We start from the raw sequence: 27,204 nt of genomic DNA, 5'->3' as shown, positions 1-27,204 counted from the left end.
CATTCCTGACTATATTCCTAACTGATTTTTTAATTCAGTAAGATTACAAAGGTAAAGTCCGTATTTCATGCTTAAAGCTATTATGATACAAAGATATTATTTTAGTGCATCTATTTCTCACAGTAAGAACTAAAACATTAAAAATAGCTATTTTAGAGTTGGAGATTTCTGTACCTGTTTAAATCCCATATGATGCAGGTTCCATCTCTGCTCACACTTATCATTATACTGTATGGTTTGCAGACAAATAAGCTGGTTATCTCTTCTGTGTGCCCATAGAGATGTATCTGAGACTCCATTTCTATCTCTGAAGGCTAAAATTAAAAAAATAAGTAAAGTATAAGACAAAAACCATGACAAAAGGTATCCTAGTATCATATCTCAAAAATAAAAACAACCCAAGTGATTCAAATATTCTTCTCAAACATCTCATTTTTCAATCTAGTTCAACTTTTTCTAAAGAGTAAAACTAATTAAACATTAACAAATTTTTAATTGACCATAATTTCATCAACAAATAAGCTTTTCATTTTTGTCTATTCTTTTCCAGTCTTTAGCCAATTACATATGTATTTTATAGCTGTGATTATTGCCATACATATAATTCCCTATTTTGTATTTTATACATTCTCCCATAAGCATTTTCCATTTTTGACAGTATCTTCAAAATGATTTTTAAGTGTTATAATATTCTATACAGTTAGTATACTATAATTTACTTGAGCATCCCTTTACTAAAAAATTAATTAATTAATTAATTTATTTATTTTTGGCTGTGTTGGGTCTTTGTTGCCTCACACAGGCATTCTCTAGTTGCGGCGGGCGGGGGCTACTCTCCCTTGCGGTGTGCAGGCTTCTCATCGCGGTGGCTTCTCTTGTTGCAGAGCACGGGCTCTAGGTGCGTGGGCTCCAGTAGTTGTGGCACACGGGCTCAGCAGTTGTGACTCGTGCGCTCTAGAGTACAGGCTCAGTAGTTGTGGCACACGGACTTATTTGCTCCGCGGCATGTGGGATCTTCCCGCGCCAGGGCTTGAACCCGTGTCCCCTTCCTTGGCAGGCGGATTCTTAACTACTGCACCACCAGGGAAGCCCCCTTGCCCATCCTTTATGATAGACATTTAAAATTTGTTTCAAATTTTTTCAAAATTATAGATGTCATAATTAAATCCTTCATGTATATAAGTTTTGTTCCTCCTCTAAATCATTTCTTTAGAATTTCCAGGATCCTACTAGTGGATCAGTGAATATTAATAATTTTACAGTTCTTGAGTGTACTTTTCAAAGGCTTTGTACCAATTCATGATGCCACCAATGGCGATGTATTACTCATCAATAGTTGAGGACGATTTTCTAAATCAAACATTGAAAACTGATGTTCCAAGTTCCACATGGCTCACAGATGCCAGATGTCCACACAGGGTCTAACCTTTGTTTTCATTAGGGTAGCAGTTTATTGTCATAAAGTATTTCAATACAAAGAATATAGAAAAGTAGAAAGAAAGTATAATAAAAAACTGTATACTGACCACTCAGTTAAACTAATCCTAATATTTTATAAGATCATTATTTTTTAAATAAACATTAAACATTACATAGTCTGTGTACTGTTTTACATCCTAGTTCCTCTCTCTTGTCAGAAGTTACTATTATCCTGAATTTTGTTATTTGTTTCCCATGTATGTAGAATTTATGTTCTACTATATGTTACTATAACAATTGTATTGTTTTTCATGTTGCTAAACTTTATATATATGGTATTAATTATTCTTTAGGTATCTGCTGCATCTTGCCATTTTGATCACCACTGCTTTTGAAACATATGTGTTATTAGCTGCAGCTCATCTTTTTTTTTCTTTTTTTTTTTTTTTTTTGTGGTACGCGGGCCTCTCACTGTTGTGGCCTCTCCTGTTGTGGAGCACAGGCTCCGGACGCGCAGGCTCAGCGGCCGTGGCTCACGGGCCCAGCCGCTCCGCAGCATGTGGCATCTTCCCGGACCGGGTCACGAACCCGTGTCCCCTCCATCGGCAGGCGGACTCTCAACCACTGCGCCACCAGGGAAGCCCCAGCTCATCTATTTTAAGTGCTTTATTTTTCATGTAAAAATACCTATTTTATTCTTAAAGACTCAAATGACCCGGCGATACCAGGCTTATAGTTCCCCTTAGGAACCACTGGCTTGAGCTGTGTGGCAGTGGCTTCTGTTTAGCTAGGGCATGTGGCCTTCAACTGCACACAACCACAGCAACCAGATGGCTCTGAACAAGGGCACGAGTCCTGGTTCTGGGCCCCTTCTGGTTCTCCTCCGTGACCTTCCCCGCAGGGACAGGAGCCTGCAGGGCCACAGGGGTGTGCCAGCGCCCTTGCATTCTTCAGGGTCCCTGGGACCAAAGAGCTCCTTGCCCCCAAAGGCCTGAGCTCCTTCCTTCTCTGCTTGAACTCTGCAGTATTTGTCTGTGACTCAATTCCCATTCTAAATCTCTGAAAATTTCCCTAGTTTTAAACGGCAATAAAGGTTGTTTTAACTTGAATTTCTCTTATCGTAACTAAGTTTAACTTTTTCACATATTCATTTTCTTATCTGTAAATTTGTGTGCTTGGTTTTGTGTATTTGTTACTACATTAAGAAGATTATTTGTAGGAATTCCTCTATTTGTGGAATAGAATGCAAGTACCTTCCTTGTTTCTTCTGCTGGATGACCTGGATCTCCATGCCAGGCTAGGGACGCCTTACCCAAAGTCAAGTCTTGAGGATCCTGGACAACCCAGGGAATTCCAATCCAGGCTGTAATTCCAGGCAAGAGTTGGTCCTATCTGACTCATCCTTACTCTTAAGGACCAGCCTTTTGGACAAGGGCCTCCTTGGGACTCCCCAGCTTGCTCTGTCCCTTGTTGTTGTTTTCTATTCCTCACAAGAGGCTGTCCAAGGACAGTGTCAATATTCTAGGATTGACAAATGCCCTCAAGGCTAAAGCTCCCTCCTTGCTTATTAAAAAATAATGATAATAAATAAATTAAAAAATATATATATGTATGTATATGTGTGTGTGTGTGTGTGTGTGTGTGTGTGTGTGTGTATTTTTTTTTTTTTTTTACTTCATGATCATGAATAATATTTATGGGGTAAACACAAGATAGGTACCCTATAGTGGTTATTGAAATTTTATAGATTTTTCACTTTAAAATGATTGCAAGAGTTAGTGTTACTAGATGATTCCCTGATGGATCAGAAAATAATTTCCATGGGTAGAACAGGAATCTTGTGCTGGCCTACTTCTTCATAAAATGTTCTTGAATGGTGTAATACTACCTTTATACACTGCATATATATTCTCCTACCACCATCAATTTAGAGAATAGAAATACAGGTGTTCACTTATATGAAGATGATGTGACCACACTATTTAATTAGTGAAAAAATGACTCAAGACCAACTATTTTAAAATCAGTTATCACTTTTAGAAGACATTCTTCTCTAATACTGTATATAAATGGCTTATAGATAACAATTCCCTATAACCAAGCAACGTATTCGTCATGACACATGTAGAATGCATTTTAGCAGCCTATCTTGGGATAGTCAACAGAAACTCACAATGCTCAAAGTTATATATGCTTCACTAGCTCAGGAAAGTATTTCATAAGATTCCTTTGAAAACATTTTCAGACAACAATTATTTTGGTCATATCCTACATGGTGCTTGGGAGGTGGTCTTTCGTATGTGTCAAGGCCAACACAAATGAGAGCATAAATACTTTTAGAACCATGGCATTCAGTGGGTTGGGAGAACAGAAGCTAGTAAACATGAGGTGTTTCCTGCCAACCTCACAGGCATAGGGTCACATCTGCAGCTTTGGGGACCCCAAAATGATGAGACGGTCCCCAATAAAAACCAACAACAACATCTACAAAAACCCAAGTAACCTTCTCTCAGATCAAACAATGATAAAACCACACAGCTAAGATACAATTTTGGACATGGCTTAAATAGTAACTGTTAATCTCAAGACTTGATTACCTAATACTATTAATACTTAGGAGAAAAAGGAAACCCTTACAAATAAATTGAAAAAATCCACTTTCAGGCAAATACAGAACTGAGGAAAGGTAAGCAAACCTAAGACTTCACAATAACTTCAAACTAAAAGAAGCATGTGTCTTGCTGTATTCAAATGATAATAGCTACATCTTTGATCTATTTCAAAGCTATGTTGTGCAAAATTACTCCTATACCGAGTACAGCTTAATCTTTTTTTTTTTTTAACCAATACTGTATACTGTGCTAGCATACAATTAAAATTTTAAATTATAGGAAGAATGGAAGTAAGGAAAACTAAGAGCAAGGCTGTTCATAGTGTTGGGGAAAGCAAGAGGAAATAAAAAACAAAAGATGAAGCTAGTTTTTAAATAGGTGTCTATGATGGTGCAAATGATCTGAGTGTACAAGCAGACAACTGCTCTAGCAGCAGAGATTAGAATATATTTGTAGAAAAAAGGAAACAGGGTGAGCTGAGAAGGTGAAAGGCAATGGCAGTGGTAAATATTAAAGACATTATAAAATTAACATCCACTTTAGGCCTTGGGGAGTAAAAAGGAGAAAACAGAAGACAATCCAAAAGTGAAGGCGCCTCTCTGCTCAGACCCCCTAGCATTCTTCTTATTGTGGCCTGTGTATAAGACCCTCACCTCACTCTACTGTTCCTGCCCTGAATTTGGCACTCCTCTCAGCATGTTATACTCTAAACTACACATAAAAGTATCTGCCATCCCCCAAACTACCATGCCTTTGTTTCCATGTGTTGGTTTACTTTGCTACAATACTCTTTCCTCTTTTCTCCACTTAGTAAAATGGTCCTTTAAGATCTAGCTCATGTGTAACTTTTCAGGCTCCCTGACATCTGGTTGGTCCCACTTCTGGCTCTTCTAAGCTGTGTGTGAATCCTTCTTAGAGCACAACCTCACTGTCCTGCAATAACCTGTACATGCCAACCTCCTGACTCGGAGCCCTCACCACGGCCGGCCTGTATCACTACGGCGCCTCTGAAATGGTACCCTTCCCTCCAGCCCCACACCCCTTTTAAGCAATTCTCCTTGTAGGCGTTACAGTGATGGCCTTAAAATGCCGACTGGATCATATCACTCCTGCTTCAAACATTTTAATGACTCCTTAGACTAAGAGACGGAAACAATATGATCACATTTATACCCCAAGGATCGTGGCAAAGAACGTTAACAAGGGCTTAAAAGGGAATAAACTTGGACAGAAAAGTAAGGAACTGAGCATCACCCTATGCTAGAAATACAGGTTTCACCCAGTAAAACATGTTTTATAAAATAATGCAGAAAATTGTAATTAAAAAAAAGCACAGAGCACATTTTAGACTAGAATGATAAATCACTGAGTTATCACCCTGAAATTGCCACTAATCCTCAACAGCACCACAGACAGCTGATTCAAGAAAGGAATGACAGACCTACAGTGGAAATGCCTCTTAGGAATTGGTCCTTTAATTAACTACTAAAATACTATAGGTTTAATCTCTTAAAAAAGTAAGTACTGTTACTGCAAAAAAAAAAAAAAAAAAGGAATGACAGTAGATTAAAAGAAGACATTGCATCATGTCTTCTTCACTAGAGTGTTTTAATAATTTAACTCTCAAATCCAAAGGATTCAGTGAATGAAAAAATTTCTTCCAGTAAGTGGTAGAAATCAACACTGGCTACTTGGATTTTTCTGTCATTTAATTCACCCAGAGGGCACAGGAATGTTGAACATTAGGAGTTCTGTACTTCCAACTTTCATAGAATATTGTGGGATACTTGTAAGCACTCAGGTTGATACCGAGAATGAAAGCAAGCAAGCATCAAAATGCCATGAAAAAGCCTAAACTCAAAACAGGTCATAACTCAAAATACTGTCTGTCTCTGACCTTTACAGTTATTTTCAAAATTTTTGTGATCTTAATAAACCTAAAATTAAAGAGTTAGACATGTGACCTTTTACATTTTAAGAGCTTATGTGAAGAGATTAAAGTACAAAAGATTAATGTACAAAAAATTTAATCTTATACCAAATTTATACTTCATAAAGGGTTTCTTCCCCTCACTGACATGAAAATCCCACAAAACGCGCCCAGGACCTACCGTGCCGCTCATGAATCTGTTTGTGTAGGCTGTGATGACACCACATTTGCTCCCAGTAAACAGTTGGCAACTGTCCGGTACCCAAGCACAACTAGTCACCTAGAGAAAGGACAAATCAAAGATTATCATGTTTAAAAAGCATGAGAAATGCTTCTACTTTTCTGACAATTATTTTAAAAATATATAATCAGAAAATTTAAGGTAAACATTTTACTTGAAATGATTAGAATGGTGTAAGATATAATCATATTCTGTAACTTTAAGCTATCTAAAAGCTGTTTCCAAATTAAAATGTATTACAATGCATTGTCTATGATTTTACATTTTTCTGTGTACACCCGCACACACACACACACACACACACACACACACAAATACACACAGGGCCATTTGTTCCTCAGAAGTTTAAACAAAATGATCCAGGATTGACTAGATCCAAGGTTGAGAGGGTGTGTGTGTGTGTGTGTGTGTGTGTGTGTGTGTGTGTGAGAGAGAGAGAGAGAGAGAGAGAGAGAGAGAGAGAGAGAGATGCATGTACCTGATTTTTACTTTTATTTCTTTTTTTTTTTTTCTGTCTTTGGTAGGGAAACAGAGTATATATATAAATAGAGGTATTGCTTCTAACAGTTCTAAAGATTGCTAGATAGGAAAAGAAAGAAAGGTAAACGTGGAGAAAAAAATCTGGGATTATTCCTTGGGGATTATAAACCCTTGAGTCCCAACCATGGTGACACTATTCAAGGTGGGCTCACCTCTTTGCTCGGCCTGACAGTCTTCCTCTGGCACTAGCAGACCCCCAGCAGCTGTCCCCAGCCGCTCTGCCCCCTCTCCAGTCCCACCTCTCCCAGTCGGTCAGCTGGTCAGCAATATCCACACACTTCACTTCACTAAGAAGACGGCGATCGTCAGCCACAGACCTTATCCCTTTCCCTCCTTTGGGCCTCAAAATGTCTCGGCGTCGCCTCCTGATTTACAGAAGCCCCTCTGTTTGTTTGTTTGTTTGTTTTGCGGTACGCGGGCCTCTCACTGTTGCCGCCTCTCCCGTTGCGGAGCACAGGCTCCGGACGCGCAGGCTCAGCGGCCATGGCTCACGGGCCCAGCCGCTCCGCGGCATGTGGGATCCTCCCGGACGGGGGCACGAACCCGTGTCCCCTGCATCGGCAGGCGGACTCTCAACCACTAGGCCACCAGGGAAGCCCTGTTTTTAAGGCCAGCCCCACCCCACCCCGGTGTTTCTCAAACAACTGTCAGAATTTCAAACTGTCATTTGCTGGCTTCTTCCCCTGTCCCTGCAAACGTGTTCTAGTGTCTGCTACCTTGAAAAATGACTTGCTTTGAGCCTGACTCTTCTTAACTCTCAATATATCTTCAGAGTCCATTGGATCTAATTTTATTTTCTGAGTTTCTTTCTTGAATAGTTCTATTTGTAAAGATTGATATTTCATAATTTTTATTCTTTCTTAGAGGTCTTCCAAAGAGCAAAAAGAAAATGTACCTATTTCTTATATGAAGAATAAAACTCATTCTGTCTTGCAATTACCATATGGGTCGACTGAACTCTTTTATAAACCTAAGTTACATTTCTAGGATTTCAATAATCTCACTTTTTTCTCTATTTTGAAACACTTTGCTATTTCATCATCCTAGGAATTATTTCATCTCTACTCTTCAATTATTCCCAACTATGCTAAAACAAAACAAACAAAATAAGAAAATGGAAGAATGATGGATCTCCTGGAAGGATAATGTAAAATGTGAAATAAACTGTCACCATTAAAAAAAAATAAATTTATTTATTTATTCATTTATTTATTTTTGGCTGCGTTGGGTCTTTGTTGCTGCACACAGGCTTTCTCTGGTGAAAAAAAAAATAAATTTATTTATTTATTCATTTATTTATTTTTGGCTGCGTTGGGTCTTTGTTGCTGCACACAGGCTTTCTCTGGTTGTGGCGAGCAGGGGCTACTCTTCGTTACGGTGCGCGGGCTTCTCATTGCGGTGGCTTCTCTTGTTGTGGAGCACAGGCTCTTGGTGAGTGGGCTCAGTGGTTGTGGCATGCGGGCTCTAGAGCGCAGGCTCGGTAGTTGTGGCGCACGGGCTTAGTTGCTCCGCAGCATGTAGGATCTTCCCGGACCAGGGCTTGAACCCGTGTCCCCTGCACTGGCAGGTGGATTCTTAACCACTGCACCACCAGGGAAGTCCCTAAATTGTCATCTTTTGGTTTTCTTATTGCATTGTTAAAAGAATGTTGTCATCTTTTGAGAAAGTATAAAGGAAGACCAAAGACACCATTTCTGTAGTCTACTTTCAGCTGTCATCGAACACAGTTGGAAATTGAGAATTTTTCCTTTTCCAGCAATAATAGAAAAGAGAAGAAAATTGACAGGAACATGTTTCACAATTATGAGATCAATCAGAAGATAAAGGCTAAGAGACAGCAGGACTCTAATCTGTAATGATGATGATGAAATTGATCAGGTAAGTGAAATCTCAGAGTGTGAGTCTTCATATGATAATACTCTGGACAAATTTTCTCAAACTAAACAACCGATGAGTGAACAACATGTTTCTAAGAACAAAATGAAATATGGTATATTCTTATCTGGTTAGTTAGGCACTCGACCGGAAGTACTTGATCACACCGTGTTTGCTAGAAATCTGGATTGTCCTGTTTTGCTAAAAGGACTTAATGAGAGTATTTTTTCATCTTTAATGATGTTTCTGTGCCCAACTTTACATGAGAGAAATAATTTTTCAGTGCTTAAATTCTTATTAAAATTTATAATAAGGCTGTTTTTCACTGTCCTTTATTCTTACTTTTGTTAGTTTACTGGTAAGCCAGATGACAAAAGGCAGTGACCTTTTTTTCCAGGCATATTGAAGGTTAAGCAAACAAGCCATTGCTCTTCTTTCCTTCACTGCCAAAAATTCCCCAAAAGTAGCTTACTCCATCTTTAAAGTGCTCAGGGAATGGTGACGAATGTTAGGACTATATGAATAGGCACCAGGTGCTATGCAGGTAACGGAGTCAGAAAACAGTAAAAGAACTTCCTATGGAAAGACAGTCAAAGAAAGAAGGTTTAACATACAATTTAGTACTGGAAAAAGTTATGGCAGTACTGTGTGTGTGTGTGTGTGTGTGTGTGTGTGTGTGTGTGTGTGTGTATGTGTGTGTACATGGTGTTTTATAGTTTACAAAGCACTTTCAGAAACATTGGAGACATTTTTACAACAGCTTTATGAGAGAGTGGTGGGAGTATGACTAGACCAGTTTTAGAGAAGAGGAAAGAAACTCAAGTTGGGTAAGGTTAAATTACTTGCCAAAGGCTACATAGTAAATAACAAAGCTGGACACTAACACAGATCACAGAGCTACCAGTTAGCCCCAAGGTTCTTTCTACCCTGTTGTGATGCCTGAATACCCAGTTCATTTAGAAAAGCCAGGTATAGAACATGGCACTCTGGTTATTGAAAATGACATAGTAAAGGGACTTCCTTGGTGGCGCCATGATTAAGAATCTGCCTGCCAATGCAGGGGACACAGGTTTGAGCCCTGGTCCAGGAAGATCCCACATGCCGCGGAGCAGCTAAGCCCGTGCGTCACAACTACTGAGGCTGTGCTCTAGAGCCCGTGAGCCAAACTATTGAGCGCTTGTGCCACAACTACTGAAACCCGCGTGCCTAGAGCCCATGCTCCACAACAAGAAGCCACCGCGATGAGAAGCCCGCACACCACAACGAAGAGTAGCCCCCGCTCGCCGCAACTAGAGAAAGCCTGCACACAGCAATGAAGACCCAACACAGCTGCAGAGAGAGAAAGAGAGAGAGAAAGAAAGAAAGAAAGAAAGAAAAGAAAGAAAGAAAGAAAGAAAGAAAGAAAGAAAGAAAGAAAGAAAGAAAGAAAGAAAGAAAGAAAGAAAAGGAAGGAAGGGAGGGAGGGAGGGAGGGAGGGAGGAAGAAAGAAAAAAAGAAAGAAAGAAAGAAAGAAAGAAAGAAAGAAAGAAAGAAAATGACACAGTAACAAAAGGTAAGTGGACACTGAGAAGAAAGCAATGCTGATTTTGTTCCAATACTGAGCCATGAGCTGATGCTGGCTCAACAAGAGACTGGGTAGAGGACAAACTCTGGGGACACAGACAGCGGCAGTTAGGGAGTCTGTCAGCACTGTAAACAAGGCATACATCCAGCATCACCAGCTCCTGGACTGACTGCAGGATATTAAAGACTAGCTGCCATCAGTCTGACTCCTTTTTAAAGCATTATATTTAATTATTATTATAAAGTACTTCATAAAAATGTTTACCTGATACTGCTGTGAACCTTGTATAAAGTTTATTGGAGGCTCGCTTTGTTTACTCTTCAACCTTAGAATGTTATCAGCATATCCCCAGCTCAGGATGGCAGACCACTGAATGTCAGTGCTGTTCATGCTTCTCACACCTCAAGGAGGAGAAATAAAAGCATCAGTTGCCACTGCTCAGTTATTATTGGACAGCCGGCCACAATGGCAGGTTAAAGGCTCAAGTTCACACAGCAGAACACAGTCATTCCAGTGCAAAATCATCTTTATATCCATAAGATGGACCGAATTGTGTTAGTTTTATTCCTTTAAGGTTAATGGGATTCTAAGGGTGGAACTGCATTCTTTTTCACCTGTGGTGTTTTGGTTGGGATTTACAAGACTTAGTACTAAAATTTCTGTTAAGAAATCTTTATAAAAGACAATGGTAATCAAGCTTCCTCTATTTATGTTCTGTGACACCTTACTTTTAACAATAAATATGAACTAGAAAATGTTTCAAAAAAACGTAGATACCCTGTTGAAAAATCAATATGGACAACTATTAATACCAGAAAGGGACCATTGCTAGAGCAGAAGCAATCCTGAGAAGGGATAATTTAATCCTTTCAACTGCAAGGACTGCACGGGAGACCTTCGTTTAACCAGGTTCTGTTCTTTTCTCATTGGACCCGTACCCAGTATTATGTCCTTTCGGGATAAAGACCTGGACCTCCGGACACCAGCGTTTCTCATGATCTACGCCTTGTTGGCACATTGATAGGGCAAATGCAGCATAAATGCTATAGCTGGTGCCGCCCTGGAAACTTAGAAGCTTTGAGTTCCTTAAGGAGAGAGAATGTGAGTACCTAGCATAATACCCAGCATATAAAGCAATAAGACAAATAAATATTTGTTGAATGAATCAACAGCGCACTGAAAATGTAATTCACAGATTTCCTTTTGTTTTGTTGAGTATAATCCCAAATGTGGACATCACTTTTGCAATAAAGAAATTGGGATATCCTTGTTAAATATAAACTCCTCTCTACATAAGCTGCTATAGAAAGGAACCACACTTCATGAGCCTTGGGACCTTGCAAATTCCACCATAAAGACTGGCAGGTAGTAGGAACTCAGTAACTGTTCCTGGTTTCTCATCCCAGCAACACAAGAGGCACCATATTTTTTAAAAAAGAAAAATAAACTTCTGCTTTATCTATTTGAACAGTGGATCTTAAACAGGAGTTTGCAAGAAAATGGCTTTTGTAGCATGCACAGGCTTAGACTCAAGCCCCAGAGATTCTGAAGCGGTATGTCTTCAATGGGACCCAACCAAGTATCAATATATTTTGAAAAAAAGTACCTCAGGCAATTTTGAGGCATTGTCAGTTCTCAAGTAATTGGCCTATACTGGGCTAAAGATCATAAAAACCATGGCAGTTTAGTTGCTATATTGTATTATGCATATATAACTAAGCAAAATGACACAGTTATTTGACAGAGCAGTGCTTAACACACATGGCCTTCCATCTGCCAGGTGCACTCCCAGTCAGTCAAGAGGCCTCTCCGAAATGGCCCCGTGGACGGTTCCACGCTGGGTACTGCAGTGAACACTCACACAGCCCCTGGCCCCAGGGTGCTAAATGTCCGATGAGCATTTATTTATTAAGCACTTAGAATGAGTCCCGTGCTGTGTTACTCGTTCCTTATATGATTTCATTTAATCCTTACAGTGAATTACCCTGTGAGATAAGTCCTTTCATTACTCCCATTTTATAGATTAAAAGCCAGGATTCCAAAAGTGTAAATCATTTCCTCAAGATCACACAGGTATTAGGCAGCAGAACTGGAACGCAAATTCAGGCACCGTGCCGCCCGAGGCCATGGCTGTAACTTGTATGATACCACTTCCCTGGACACACCTAGATTCTGATAAATCCCAAATACATTCTACGAGGAAATAAAGTGTAATCTGAATGAACACAGCTATTAAGGGCCACTAAGGGCTTGTGACTGAAGTGGCACAAATAAGACAGGTTAGCAATTATGCTGGACATATTTAAGTCCCATCATTAGCATGATAATACCAGCCCTTTCTCTCTGCTCTAAAGAGATAAACTTCAATCCACCCTAATTAATTTTTTAAAGATAAATTATTCACTCATTTTGGTACTTTAAGTATTATTAGTAGTAAATTACTCGTGACATACCTCATAGCTAATTGCAACGTACTAGTGAGAATAAAGTACTGATATTCCAGCGATGATCAAACAGATTGTACCTTCTCCTCCTAGCTCACTAAACTTAGATAAAATGGTGTGCAGCCTCTTTTCTTACTGACAACTATAAAGGCAATCAATCATTCATTTCATGACAGAATGAAGAGTGAGTCTAAAAGAACTGTGGCCCAGCCAACACGCTGAATTCCCTTAGGTGGCCGATGTTTGGCATGGGTCCTGGCATCCCTGCCCTGTGGTGCTCCGTGGGGTGGGAGGCCATGTGGACGGAGGAGCACAGTGCACAGAACGCAAGGTTAAACACTAACAGCGCGGAACGCTAAGACGTGTCTGGTCCACACGCAGGCTTCCGGGCAAATCTGCACACACCTGATATGAACAGATGGGTGCCCTCAGTCATTCATTTTAGTGTTTAAAGCCCATGCCTAGGACGTAGGAAGAGTTCTTTCGCATTAAGTAAAACGGTTAATTTGGGAGGACGGAGGGATTACTTGAGTGGAAAATGTCACTAGTTTTCCACAGTGTAGGTGACATTTAGAAATATGAAGAGGGCCTCTACTGACAGCACTTTTCCATGTGTTGCTTTCAGTGAGTCAGTGCACAGAGAGGTGAGAAAAACATTGCTTTCCAGACATACATTTTTTTTTTTTTTTTTTGCGGTGTGCAGGCCTCTCACTGTTGTGGCCTCTCCCGTTGCAGAGCACAGGCTCCGGACGCGCAGTCTCAGCGGCCATGGCTCACGGGCCCAGCCGCTCCGCGGCATGTGGGATCTTCCCGGACCGGGGCACGAACCCACGTCCCCTGCATCGGCAGGCGGACTCTCAACCACTGCGCCACCAGGGAAGCCCAGACATAAATATTTTTAAAACCTATTTTCAAGGCTATCATGACTTTCTCATTTTGTTTTAATCTCACGCCTGTCTCTTCTGAGGTACTAGATGTGCTGGTCAAATAAGTCTGTCTATTCTGGAATTCAAGAGTCTCAAAGTGTACATTTATATAAAACTGTTAATGTTTTCATCTTGTGAGACATTTATTCTTGTCTCCTTCAACACCTCCTCTCATTTCAAATGACATTGCATTTAGTTCCCATTTTTTTCATGTACTGTGTTTTAATTCCTACGTTGCATTAAATGAACACAAATTTGAGTTTAGTTTTTCACCAAGGACTCAGAAAACTCAGAAATAAAACAAAATAGCAGCACAGATGAGGGGAAACATTCAAATGTCATGAAAGATATGCCTAGGATGATTTTCATGTTTGATTTTTACCTTGTTCTTTGCTGTACGTCATCAGAAGACAGAAATTTCGGGACAAACCGCAGATTGCTCTAGTGGGTAGAGCCTGGAGAGAACCAAATCTTTCTCCATGCGGCTGGCTGAAGCAGACCACAGGTACTGGGGCACTTGGGGAACCGACATACTCCCCCCATTTCAAGCCTTTTATCCATGACAAAGGACTCTACAACCGAGGAAAGTAAAAAGTACAATTTTAAAAAAGGTAGTAAATATAGAATCACTTCTAATTTAAACTCCAAACAGAGTAAGGGAAAGCAGCCTGATTATGAGCCCTTTGTGGGCAAGAATGATTTTATAATTTTTTACTTCCCCCGTGCTTAGCATATGGAAATATGTGTTCCTGGTTGCTAGACACAGTGATGAACAAGACACATGAAGTCCCAGCACCCGTGGAGCTGTCTGATAGCCGGGAAGCAGGGCAGACAACAACTAAACAAATACATACACAAGATGTCGGCTGGTGCAAGTGCTATGAAGAAAGTCAAAGAAGGGGAAGAGGACCAAGAGTGACAGAGCTGCCCGTTTAGACGCGGGGGTCAGGTAAGACTGTCTGCGGAGATAATGTCTGAGCAGACACCTGAGTGAAACGAGAGAGCAAACTGGGGTTTTATCTGGGGACAGGGCACGCCAGGCAGAGGGAACAGCCAGTGTGAAGGTCCTGGGGTGGGAAGGAGGCAGGTCCGTACACGTTCCCACTGCAAACAGACATACTGCTCAGGTCCTTCATACTCACCAACTTCAATTAGTTAATGAGCAATAAGTATGGTGGCAAATTAAATGGCGTTTATTACTTTTCAGGGACGTACTGTTATTTTGACATGTTAAAATAATAGATTCTAGTTAAAAATAATGACCCTGGTAATGACAATGACTAAAATGATTTGTAAGGCTTCAAAAGTATATGAGTTTCGTTGACAGGTAAACACAAAACAAAAAATTCAGCTTTCAACTATGAAACACAACACTGGTGGTCTGGGTTCAGCAAAACAACATTGTCTCTCATACTGATGTTTTAAAATTTCAATTTCAGTTTTACTAGTTGTATAAGTTTTGTTTGTTTTTAACATGCAAATTTGATATATATGAGTTATGAGCATAAAGAACTTACATTTAGTGCTCTATTTGTGTTCTACATTTAGTGTATTTAAGAAGTATTATTGTAAGAAACGACTATCAAAGCAAGATCTGTAAAAACCATGTTCTCTTAAAGGGGCTCCCAGACGACTGCAGTTCGACATCCGTGCTTTACTTTATCTCCAAGACCTTCACACCTTGCCTTTTTTTTTTTTTAACATCTTTATTGGGGTATAATTGCTTTACAATGGTGTGTTAGTTTCTGCTTTATAACAAAGTTCCCTTGCCTTTTCATTTTCTGCGATTTCCTTCTGCAAACCTTTGTAACACTTTACAATTCACAATCTCCCATCTTTGCTGCTTTTATAATGAAGAATTTAGTTGAGGATTAGAATCCATTTTACTCTTAAGGCTTGCTTGCTTTATTTTTCTATTTCAGAGTAAAAATTATACCTACTTCCCATTTTTTTTTTTTTTTTTTTTTTTTTTTGCGATATGCAGCCTCTCACTGTTATGGCCTCTCCCGTTGCGGAGCACAGGCTCCAGACGCGCCGGCTCAACGGCCATGGCTTGCAGGCCCAGCCGCTCCGCGGCATGTGGGATCCTCCCGGACGGGGGCACGAACCCGTGTCCCCTGCATCGGCAGGCGGACTCTCAACCACTGCGCCACCAGGGAAGCCCCCTACTTCCCATTTTAAGAGGCAATACTTCTTATCATTACAACCTGGAGGGGCCAAAAAAAACATGTACGATTTCCCCCTTCATTGTAAACCCAAACATTTACACTTCTGGTCAGCACCTCTGTTGGCAGATAATAACCAGGACCACGCTAGGCATGTCTGCACTGGCACAGCCATGCTCAGACGCTTCTCGAGTCCTGGATGGTTCCTTTCCTCTCATTTGCAATGCCTGTTATGTCACTGCCTGGTGAGGCGCTCCCCAGTAATGACCCTCAGGGAGGTCACAATCCGACCTGAGCTCCCAAAGTACTCTCTTCATAGCACTAACACAGCATCTCCTACACACAGAACGTAATGCAGGCATCCGTGTTCACTGGCTGGCACTCACCTTCAGGCCAGGACCATGCTACTCACTTCCCTGCCCCTAGAGCCTGGGAGGGGACCTGATGGCTCAGGAGTTGAGGCAGTTTTTGCTGAATTCTATTGAAATCCAAATGACATACCGGATAGGGAATTTCCTTGACCTGTTCTCTGGTTTCCCGGAAAGCAAACTGCACTAACAACCCCACGGCAGCAGGAAGCTCCCCTTCGATGTTGAGCTTGGAGCCAGGTCTGCTCGCATGGGCCGACTGGAACAGCTGACGAGGGGTCTGGCCGTAGGTTTTTATCATGGTTTCCAGTGCTCGTCTCTGAACTGGATCTTCAACTGCAGAGACATCCATTCCAAAATATGTCTGAAGAATAAAAGAAAACGAGAGGTATGTAAAAAGCAAGACTTGGCGATAACACTGAAGGGGAAAACAACAACTTGCTTTATTCTCTAAGCAATGGTTTAGTCTTCTCTGTTTCAAATGAAAAGGATTTTAAAATGTTTTTGAACAGGTTAACAATCATTAATAATCTCAGTGAGATCAGAATAGGAATGATCAATGCTTCTGAATGGATGAATGAAAATAGTGTACCTTGATTGGTGCTAATTAGGTATGTTTATAAAATTAATTTTTAATTTAAGAGAATATCATATAAGACTTCATTTATCTGCACAGCAAAGGAATCCATCAACAAAATGAAAAGACAACCTACTGAATGAGAGAAATTGCTTGCAAATCATATATCTGATAAAGGGTTAGTATCCAAAAGCTATAAAGAACTTATACAACTCAGTAGCAAACAAACCCATCTAATTAAAAAGGGGCTGCACTGTTGGTGGGAATGTAAATTGATACAGCCACTATGGAGAACAGTATGCAGGCTCCTTAAAAACTAAAATAGAGCTACCATATGACCCAGCAACCCCACTCCTGGGCTTATACCCTGAGAAAACCATAATTCAAAAAGAGTCATGTACCACAATGTTCATTGCAGCACTATTTACAATAGCCAGGACATGGAAGCAACCTAAGTGTCCATCGACAGACGAATGCATAAAGAAGATGTGGCACATATATACAATGGAATATTTACTCAGCCATAAAAAGAAACGAAATTGAGTTATTTGTAGTGACGTGGATAGATGTAGAGTCTGTCATACAGAGTGAAGTAAGTCAGAAAGAGAAAAACAAATACGTATGCTAACACGTATATATGGAATCTAAAAAAAGAAAAGGTTCTGATGAACCTAGGGGCAGGACAGGAATAAAGACACAGACGTAGAGAATGGACTTGAGGACACCGGGAGGGGGAAGGGTAATCTGGGACAAAGTGAGAGAGTAGCATTGACATATATACACTACCAAATGTAAAACAGGTAGCTAGTGGGAAGCAGCCGCATAGCACAGGGAGATCAGCTTGGTGCTTTGTGACCACCTAGAGGGGTGGGATAGGGAGGGTGGGAGGGAGACGCAAGAGGGAGGGGATATGGGGATATATGTATACGTATAGCTGACTCACTTTGTTATACAGCAGCAACTAACACAACAGTGTAAAGCAATTATACTCCAATAAAGACGTTAAAAAAATAATGGGAAAAATTACGGAACTTTTCTGCAAAGGAATATTATAAATAAATAAAGGAATAAATTAAAAAGAAAATGGGGGGGGGGACAAAGGACCTGAATAGACATTCTTCCAAAAAAAGACATACAGACGGCCAACAGGTATATGAAAAGACGCTCAGCATCACTAATCATCAGGAAAATGCAAATAAAACCACAATGAAATATCATCTCACACCTGTGAGAATGGCTAGTATCAAAAAGACAAGAGATAACAACGGTTGGCGAGGATGTAGAGAAAAGGAAGCCCCTCTGCACTGTTGGTGGGAATGTAAATTGGTGCAGCCACTGTGGAGAACAGTATGCAGGTGCCTCAGAAAACTAAAAATAGAGCTACCATATGACCCAGCATTTCCACTTCAGGGTATTTTTGAAAACACTAATTTGAAAAGATACACGCACCCCTATGTTCATTACAGCCTTATTTATAATAGCCAGGACATGGAAGCACCCTAAGCATGCACCAGTGGAATGGATGGAGACGATGTGGTAAATACATGCAATGGAATTATTACTCAGCCATAAGAAAGAATGAAATCTTGTCACAACACGGGTGGACCTTGAAGGTATGATGCTAAGTGAAACAAGTCAGACAGAGAGAGACAAATACCATACAAATAAGTATGATCTCATTTATATGTGGAATCTAAACAAACAAAGACCAAGCTCATAAGATTGGTGGTTGCCAAAGGTGGGGTGTGGGCAAACGGGTGAAGGGAGCCAAAGGTACAAACTTCCAGCTATAAAGCAAGTTAAGTCCTGGGATGTAACGTACAGCATGGTGACTGCAGTTAATAACATTGTACTGCAGATCTGAAAGTTCCTAAGAAAATAAATCTTAAAAGTCTTCATCCCAAGAAAAAAAATTTTTGTAACTACATATGGGGTGGATGTTAACTAGACTTAACTGTGGTGATCATTTTGCAAATGATTGAAATCAGTATGCTGTATACTGGAAACTAATATAATGTATGTCAATTATACCTCAAATTAAAAAAAAAAGAAAAACTAAATGAGGTTTTTCTTTGGTCTTGTCTTTCAGTGAGAGTTGATGAAAAATAATCAGGTGTTTCAATTCAGTTGACCCAAAATAGCTTCTGCAAGCAGGTTAGTAGGTGGCTCTATTTTTTCTGTGGCTGCCTGTCAGATATTGGTCAGAAAACTAGAGTCAGGGAATTGGTCAAAATCATTTCAAGTGGTCAACAAAATCAAAAGAGACAAGAGAATGCAGCTATATGGCAGCACGAAGACTGAAGAAAACTAGGGGAACCTGCCGCACCTCAATTTCTCAATTCCTAAAAATGAGAACTAGAAGTTCAAAACCATCTGTGTCTGCCTGAAATTACGTGATATCCAAATGCCCTTTAGTTCTTTGATGGGAATATGCTCAAAGAAAGAGTCTGATTCCTCTCAAAACACAATGGCTGGTGTCACAGGATGACTTTGTGTCGCTACCCCATCTTGAAGATGTCTAAGAATATCAACTACTGAGATGTATTTTCTTACATACAGAGACATTAGTAAGGAACCTAGATTTTTGTAGGTCTATATCTCTTCTCCTGTCTGGGCTGAACAATCAGGATTCTAAACACCAGCATCACTGAAACCCAAGCAAAGTCTTTGAGATTTCCATCCTGTAAGCGCAAGAGCAACTCATCCATGCTTTATTTATCCTTGGAGAGGATTAACTGAATTCTGATTCCCTCTCTCTGTGTTTGCTGTGCACGTTTCCACATATATTGCTGAACCTGACTAGAACCTGGCAGTGAGAAGGCTGTAATGTGATGTATATCCTTCCAGCCTCCCTCAGCCAACCAGGCAAAGCTGTCAACGGAGGAAGCGGGACAGCTTCACCTCCCCGGCAAGCAGCAGAAGACTGGATGAGAAACAGTCAAGGTATTCCACCTTCAACCAAAACACTGCAGAGAGGTTGGCACACTTAATGTTCCACGCGACTGGTGTCCTCCATGCTGTCACCTTTCTTAGGACATGAAGCTAGAGAGAAAGGGGGTCAGGGCAATAATCAGTCTCGAAAAGGAGTAAAAATTCAGGATCTGTCACTGTCCTTTTCTTTCACACCTAGTGTTTATTTATATATAAAGACTTCATGTGTAATACTAAATTATTGAAAAAGTCATTTGTCCAAAGCGATATATAGGAAAAGGTATATAAAAATGAAATTGCAATAGAATGTTAGTAGGTAGCTTAAAAGACTATTATTTAGGTTCTAATGAAAACTGTAAGTGGATCTGAAAGATCTGCAGTGAAAATTGCAAGCTTTTTAACATGAAGGGTGTTGTTACACTTTTCTTCTTAGTGTTAGAGTCAGATGGAGGGTGATGTGCACTTTATTATTTTTAAAGCTAGCCGTCAGTAGCTGGGTATAGATCTGTCATGCTTGTGCATCTCGCTTGTGTAATTTAGCTTTTAGCATTGAATCAGTCAGCAAATTTCATTTTTATATCTGCATAGAACATCTCTATAAATACCAAAAAAAAGTTTCAAAGATTCTTCAGAAGTTAATCTTCAACATCCACTCCCCTCGCCACCACCCTCGTACGACCACAAGGGCTCAAATACCTGTTATAAACGCTTATCTAAGCAGGCTCATTCCTAATGGTTGCTTGATTTAATATACTCGAAAATTCAAATGAAGAATGGAATAATCCGATATCCAGGACTCTTAAAATTCACTTTAAATTAGTATCTTTACATACTGTGGTATCAGTTTCTAGTGAACCCCATATACTGGTGAATGACGAATTAAGATCAAAAGGCATTTTTACATTCCTTTTAAAATACTTTTTCTATTGTTTTTAAATTAATGAATGAATTAATTTATTTTTGGCTGCGTTGGGTCTTCGCTGCTGTGCGCAGGCTTTCTCTAGTTGTGGCGAGCGGGGGCTACTCTTTGTTGCGGTGCGCGTCCTTCTCATTGCGGTGGCTTCTCTTGTTGTGGAGCATGGGCTCTAGACGCACAGGCTTCAGTAGTTGTGGCACGTGGGCTCAGTAGTTGTAGCTCGCAGGCTCAGTAGTTGTGGTACATGGGCTTAGCTGCTCCACGGCATGTGGGATCTTCCCAGACCAGGGCTCGAACCCGTGTCCCCTACAATGGCAGGCGGATTCTTAACCACTGCACCACCAGGGAAGCCCCTACATTCCCTTTTACAAAGTTAACATTTATTTGCACTTAACTGGATGGCAGACATTACCCTGTTTGCATTTTCTTATTTATGAGGCTGGTATTATTGTTCACATTTTACAAACTTGTACATTAAGGTACAGAGAAGTTAAGGTCACACTGTAGGTCACACAGTAAGTGGTAGAGTCACAGAGTGAGGATTTGAACTCAACTGTGGATTTAGAGACTATGTGCTTAATTGTGACACTTGGTTTTGTCCCATGAATTGAGTTTTATTAAATTTCTAGAACAGGACTTCCCTGGTGGTCCAGTGGTTAAGACTCCATGCTTCTACTGCAGGGCGCACGGGTTAGATCCCTGGTCAGGGAACTAAGATCCCACATGCCGCGTGGTGCAGCAAAATAAATAAATAAATTGTATTTAAATTTTCTAGAACAATGGTATAAACTCTATCCTTTTTAAAGCTCTAAAGTCTCAAAGAATTAATGAAAAAAATCTAGTAAGATGAGAATTAAATGGTATATTTCAGCATGCAGATACTTTTAATGTGAATTTTATATGAGAACAATTGAAAATTTGTGCCAGTATTATAGGCACAGAGTATATTGAGGTTAATGTCCAAATTCTTAATTGCTTTTAAAGTTACATTTTGCATCAAATATGAACAAAGTTCAAAAATTACACCTCAGTCTTTAAAACTTATAAAATTTTATCTACATTTTTATAGAGGTATATTTTATGTACAATAAAACAATACAGATTTTTATAGTACCATCCCATGCAACCATCACGCAAATCAAGGTATAGAGCATTTCCATCACCCCAGAAAGTTCCCTGGTGCACCTGTGGCAGTCACTACGCTACACCCCAGAGGCAATTAGGTTGGAAATTATCTTAAAGAAATAAAGAACCATTTTTAAGATAAATTCCCCATGATTTCTACCACTAAGAGATTAATGTTCCATGTTCTTGAATTTCATGTAAACGGAGTGGATTCATACAGTGTGTACTCTTATGTAAGGCTTCTTTCATTCAGTGTAAAATGTTTTGGAGATTCATCCATGCTGTCACAGACATCTGAAATCCATTCCTCTTCACTGTTGAGTAGTATTCCACCTATCCAATACCTGGAATTATTAATCTTTTTACTTTCAGTCATTCTCAAGGATATAAAGTGGTAACTCATCGTGGCTTTAATTTGCATTTCCCTGATGACTAAAGGTGCCAGCACCTTTATCATTTGCTTACTGGCCATTCATATATGTTCCCTCCCTACGTGAATCTTATTCACCTTCGTATCCCTAGAGCCTAGCAATATAAATGTTTCCTGAATAGATTTTTTTTTTTTAAAGGTAGACTATCTAACAACATTAAAAAACATATGTTGAGGTGTAACAATTCTGCTTCTAGGAATTTATCTTGAAGAAGTAAAGAGGTACCTTTAAAGAAATAATCTGAGGAATATTAATTTTAATAGCAAATGCATACGAACTATATATCCAACAATAGGGCACTGGTTAAATAAACTATTAGATAGCCATACTTTGGAATAATAAATAGTATTAATATTATATAAATGGAGTGATACATATGTATAGATAAAAGTCTAGAAGGTGGTTTGATATTTATCTTTGGATGATGATATCAAAGTCGATTTTAAAATTTCTTCCTTTTGCAGTCTGTATCTTATACATTTTTCTAACAAGGCACAAATATTGCTCGTGCAATAAGGAAAAATGAGACCATTTAAAAATAGAACATGTATTGATATACAGGAGAGTATGCAGAAAAGAGTTACACGGCAGGCCTGAACTGCTCTCCTTGGGATGGCATGCCTGCAAATGTGGTCCTTGGCTGGTGTCTGGGAACATGGATTTCAAGAGAGTTCCCACCTTCTCTACCTGATAAGAGTGGCTCACTGCACCCAAACTCTACAAACAGTGTGGTGTATACTGAATACCTGTCTCCTTCTGGACGCCTGGAATTTCAGGACTTGTGAGAGAGAGGGTGCCTACATGACCAGTCCTCAATAAAAATGCTGGCACTGCATCCCTCATGAGCTTCCCTGGTAGACAACATCACACGTGCTGTCACAATTTGTTTCTGGAGGAAGTGAGTGAGTTCCTTGTGATTCACTGGGAGAAGTCTCTTGGAAGCTTGTGCCTGGTTTCCTCCAGCTTTGCCCGGTGCATCTTTTCCTTTTGCTGATTTTGCTTTGTACCCTTCACTGTAATAAACCTTAGCTGTAATCACAACTATATGCTGAGTTGTTAAGTCCTCATCCAACCTGGGGATGGTCTTGGGGAACCCCTGACAGATAGTATCTTAGTTATTCTTAAAAAGGTGAAATATAAAACCTGAAAAATCTTGGGCAAGTTTAGTGTCTTTGTCAATTCTCTTTGATAACTTAGGTATTGTAAAGAAACAGTCTAACCTTCTACCTTATATAAATGCAGCGTTTTAAAAGAGTCACTTACAGCAGGATGAAAAACATTGATGGCTTGGACAGAGGCCTTCCCTTTTTGCTTATAACCGAATACCAAGTCGATCCACTGACAGATGTTCTGGGACACATAGTCAGACTCTAGAGCCTGTCTATGGATGAGGATAAAAAGACGAGGATCGTTACGTGCCCAAGGCGGGAGGTTGACGTGATTAACCCGTTCACCATTCTGGCGTACACCAAAATCGAAACCTAAAAGAGAAGAGTAATATCAATGTTTATCTCCCCCAGAGCATGCTCTGGCCCACTGAGCAGATCGTAAGAGTTCACAGAAACAGCTATTGTGTGCTCTAACCTGGAGAAGGAGCAGCGAGAGGACAGTAACACCGTTGCTCACCTGCTGACTTACCCCTCACAGAGCTATGTGGATTAACGCTATTTATCCTAACTGAATCTGAGATCTTTCAACTTCACCCTTCCACTGCTTTATATCATATTGAAAAACAAGCAGAAAATCATTGCCCACTAATTCCAATATTCCAGTTATCAAATCTTCAAATGCATCAAATGAGAAAATACCTCAATTGTAAACCTGATTAAAATAAAGTGAAGGCTTTTGTGTAAGCATTTCAGAATGATTGGTGTTAACATATAATAAATTCAAGACTACTTATATGTAGTAAGTATTAGCATTCTGTAGTTTAAAAACTCAACGAATACAAAGTATACACATTCCTAGAATGAACTGTCTTAGTCTATTAATTTTATAGTGAATCTATAGGTCTGTTCTGATTTCATTTCCACTAAGCATTCCTGTGGACAACAAAATTATACTAACACACTGAGTAAGAGAGTTCTTCCGCGATGTAAATAAGGTATTATCTAATTGCCTTATAAGTCTGCTAGTGTAAACAAAAATCTCAGAAGTGTTTCTTTAAAACATTGTCCTAAAGGAAATGTTACCTTTGAACAGAAATATTTTTTGTGCTTTTTTTTTTTTTAATGGACAGAAAATCCGAACACCATAGCAGAATCCAAATTTAAAAAGACCTCTTAAGGGCTTCCCTGGTGGCGCAGTGCTTGAGAGTCCGCCTGCCGATGCAGGAGACGCGGGGTCGTGCCCCGTTTCGGGAAGATCCCACATGCCGCGGAGCGGCTGGGCCCGTGAGCCATGGCCACTGAGCCTGCGCGTCCGGAGCCTGTGCTCCGCAAATGGGAGAGGCCACAACAGTGAGAGGCCCGCATAACGCCAGGAAAAAAAAAAAAAAAAAAAAAAGACCTCTTAAAAGCTAATTATGCTCCATGTAAAATTAAGTTGCTGTCTGCCTACTTCTTGATCTTGTGAAAACAGTTGGAAGGATCTTCACTAATTCTGGAAGTACTCTGAAATGATATGATATAAAATATCAACTACGGGCTTATATAAAATTAATACGGGGTAGGGGTGAGGGTCACCTCAAAAATCCCAGCAGTCATCCAACAGACAGCTGCAGGGTGACAGCGTTGGGATGTACTGGCTGAGCACCTCCATACTCTATGTGGAGGCTTCAGGGGCAGCAGCAGAGACTTACTGATTGATCAATGGTGATGCGGCATCTAAGGGCTGAGCTAGGAGGGGTTGAGCCACAGGGGGTCTCTGTGAACTCAAATCATTCCCAAATTTTTGGTGCTCTGGGGACACATCACAGAGGTAGACACTGTTCACCCAGAGCAGATGCCTGGAGGTACAATGAGAGGCCTATAGAAATGCTCATAGGAAATAGCAGGATGTATGCTATAGCAAGTTATCGTTTCCAAAAATGGCTATAACAACACTTGCTGTTGTGCATGCTTTTCTAGAATCTTGCTGCTCCCCTATCAAATGGCCAAGTCTATTCTCCTTCCTTTTGAATGTGGGCAGGCACTTGTGACTACCTCACAAACAGAATGCAGTATAAGTGCCACCGTGTGACTTCCAAGGCTAGGCTGGAAAAGGCCATGCAGCTTCTGCTCATCTCTCTACGGACACTTGCCTTTGGAACCCTGAGCTGCCAAGTAGGGTGTCCGAGGCCTCTGTGCTGTGAGGAAGTCCACACTAGTCCACGTGGAGAAACCACATGGACACCACCTGAAGAGAGAGATGCCCACCAGCCTCGTGCTGCTCTGTTCCCCTGGATGTTCCAGCTCCAGCCAATCTGAATGCACAAGAGACCCTGAGCCAAAACCACAAAAACCACTTGGCTGAGCTGTTCCTGAATTTCTGACCTGCAAAAACTGTGATGGATAATACATTTAATGTTGTTTTGAGTCACTAAGTATTGGGGTTACTCGTTATGCAGCCATAGATAACAGGAACATACATATAAGAAACCACAGAGGAACGTGGTTTTTGGACAGAGAAATGAGTCCCTGATTGAAAGCCACAAGGCAGGTACCCCCAACCGCAGGTGCTGATATTTCACTGAGGCATTTCTCACTTGGGCAACACTATGAAGCTTGCTCCAGGTAATTAGCAGCACAGATTTATTAATGATTCTCTAAATAACTCCAGAGAGGCCAGTTAATATAGGGGGAAAAAAGTAATCTGTCCAACATTAACCTCTCTAAAGATATAATTCTCAATTTCATGTATTTCCTAAAGGCCACATAAAAATATGAAATTAAGTAATGTAGGAAAATGACCCAAAGATACCCTGTAAAGGATTAACTGATCTTACATTAAAGAACAGGTAAGATTACCAAGATTGTCGGTCACTGGCATCACAGAAAATCTGATTTTATCTTCCAGTATTCCTTTTCATTATTAGATAACTCTAGTTAGAGTGTTTTATTTCTAACTTGGTCATTCCTCATAAAATCATTGAGATTTTGGTTAATTCACATTGTTCTTTATAAATTCATGACTTCTTTTTATAATCAGCATATTATAACTTTTGTAATCAGAGAAAATAATAAAGCAAGTTCTGTAACAGAATTAAAATACATGTTTACAAATACTGTTAATAGTTAAAAGTTACAGTTTTCCAGATATACCTAGTCCTATAAAATATTTAACATCCTCAAGCTCACTTGGAAATAACATTATATACTTAATAAGTCAAGGTATTTCTCTTATTTGGGGACTCAAATTTTAGGACTTACAAAAGGCATTTTTATTTTTGGAAAATTATAAAGTAAGTAAAAACACTCAGAAATTTAAATTAGAAACGATTTACTGTTATACCTTCACGGTTAACTAAGAATTCTGGAAGATAGAAAAACTCTGGGATAAGTTCTTTCACATCAGTCATGGACTCAAAAGAGGAGAGACGCCAGGTTGTGTTTGTAGAATGAAAAGTTCTGTCTGGGATGTCAAAACTCTGATCTGAAAAAATACAAATAACACACTTAAGACACAAAGACTTGATTCCATTTGAAACTTGTTACAATTAATTCACTTTTACTACTTCAAAAAGATTAAAATGATGTTCACTTTGTCCATAGTTTAGAAGATTATTCGTGTTCTTGAAAATAAATATTTCTCTACATAATTTGCAACTGCATTATGTTATTTTTAATCGGTATTATGCTTTCATAGTACATATAGCTAGATAAATGTATATCACTTATTTAATTGATTACTGTCTGCCCAAGTAGAATGAAAGTTCCGTAAAAGCAGAGACCTGGGATATCAACCAAACTGAGCACATTCTAGGAACTGGATAATCATTTATTTACTGAATGAAAGAATAAGGAAGGAAAATTTAAGTTCATATAGGTAAAATAATTTTTTTCCCCCATCAAGAAGCAATATTATTTCTTTACCTCTTTTCTTCCCTCTTTTCTTTTTTTTTTTGGGGGGGGGGCATTACTTTTTAGATGTTCTAACCTAAAAAATTAAGTAAAATTTCCTATGAATGAAAATAAAACTAAGAATACTTACTCCTTTGTTA

At 39.8% G+C, this 27,204-nt stretch overlaps 1 protein-coding gene across 2 annotated transcripts in view; it reads right to left on the bottom strand.

The window, feature by feature from the left end:
* The window catches only part of LYST (lysosomal trafficking regulator), a 160,712-nt gene that overhangs the window by 9,170 nt on the left and 124,338 nt on the right, over positions 1 to 27,204 (bottom strand). For both annotated transcript variants that reach the window (XM_007452943.1, XM_007452944.1), the window contains exons 42-48: positions 26,496 to 26,636; positions 23,328 to 23,545; positions 16,218 to 16,448; positions 13,934 to 14,123; positions 10,446 to 10,582; positions 6,143 to 6,241; positions 175 to 314 (exon numbers count right to left, since the gene is read on the bottom strand). In XM_007452943.1, the coding sequence (XP_007453005.1) occupies positions 175 to 314; positions 6,143 to 6,241; positions 10,446 to 10,582; positions 13,934 to 14,123; positions 16,218 to 16,448; positions 23,328 to 23,545; positions 26,496 to 26,636 (1,156 nt within the window). The remainder of the gene's footprint in view (positions 1 to 174; positions 315 to 6,142; positions 6,242 to 10,445; positions 10,583 to 13,933; positions 14,124 to 16,217; positions 16,449 to 23,327; positions 23,546 to 26,495; positions 26,637 to 27,204) is intronic.

The sequence above is a fragment of the Lipotes vexillifer genome, unplaced genomic scaffold (genome assembly GCF_000442215.2).
Source record: "Lipotes vexillifer unplaced genomic scaffold, Lipotes_vexillifer_v1.1 scaffold1088, whole genome shotgun sequence".
NCBI lineage: Eukaryota > Metazoa > Chordata > Mammalia > Artiodactyla > Lipotidae > Lipotes > Lipotes vexillifer.
Note: the sequence above shows the minus strand (reverse complement) of the source record. Positions and strands in the feature narration are given on the sequence as shown.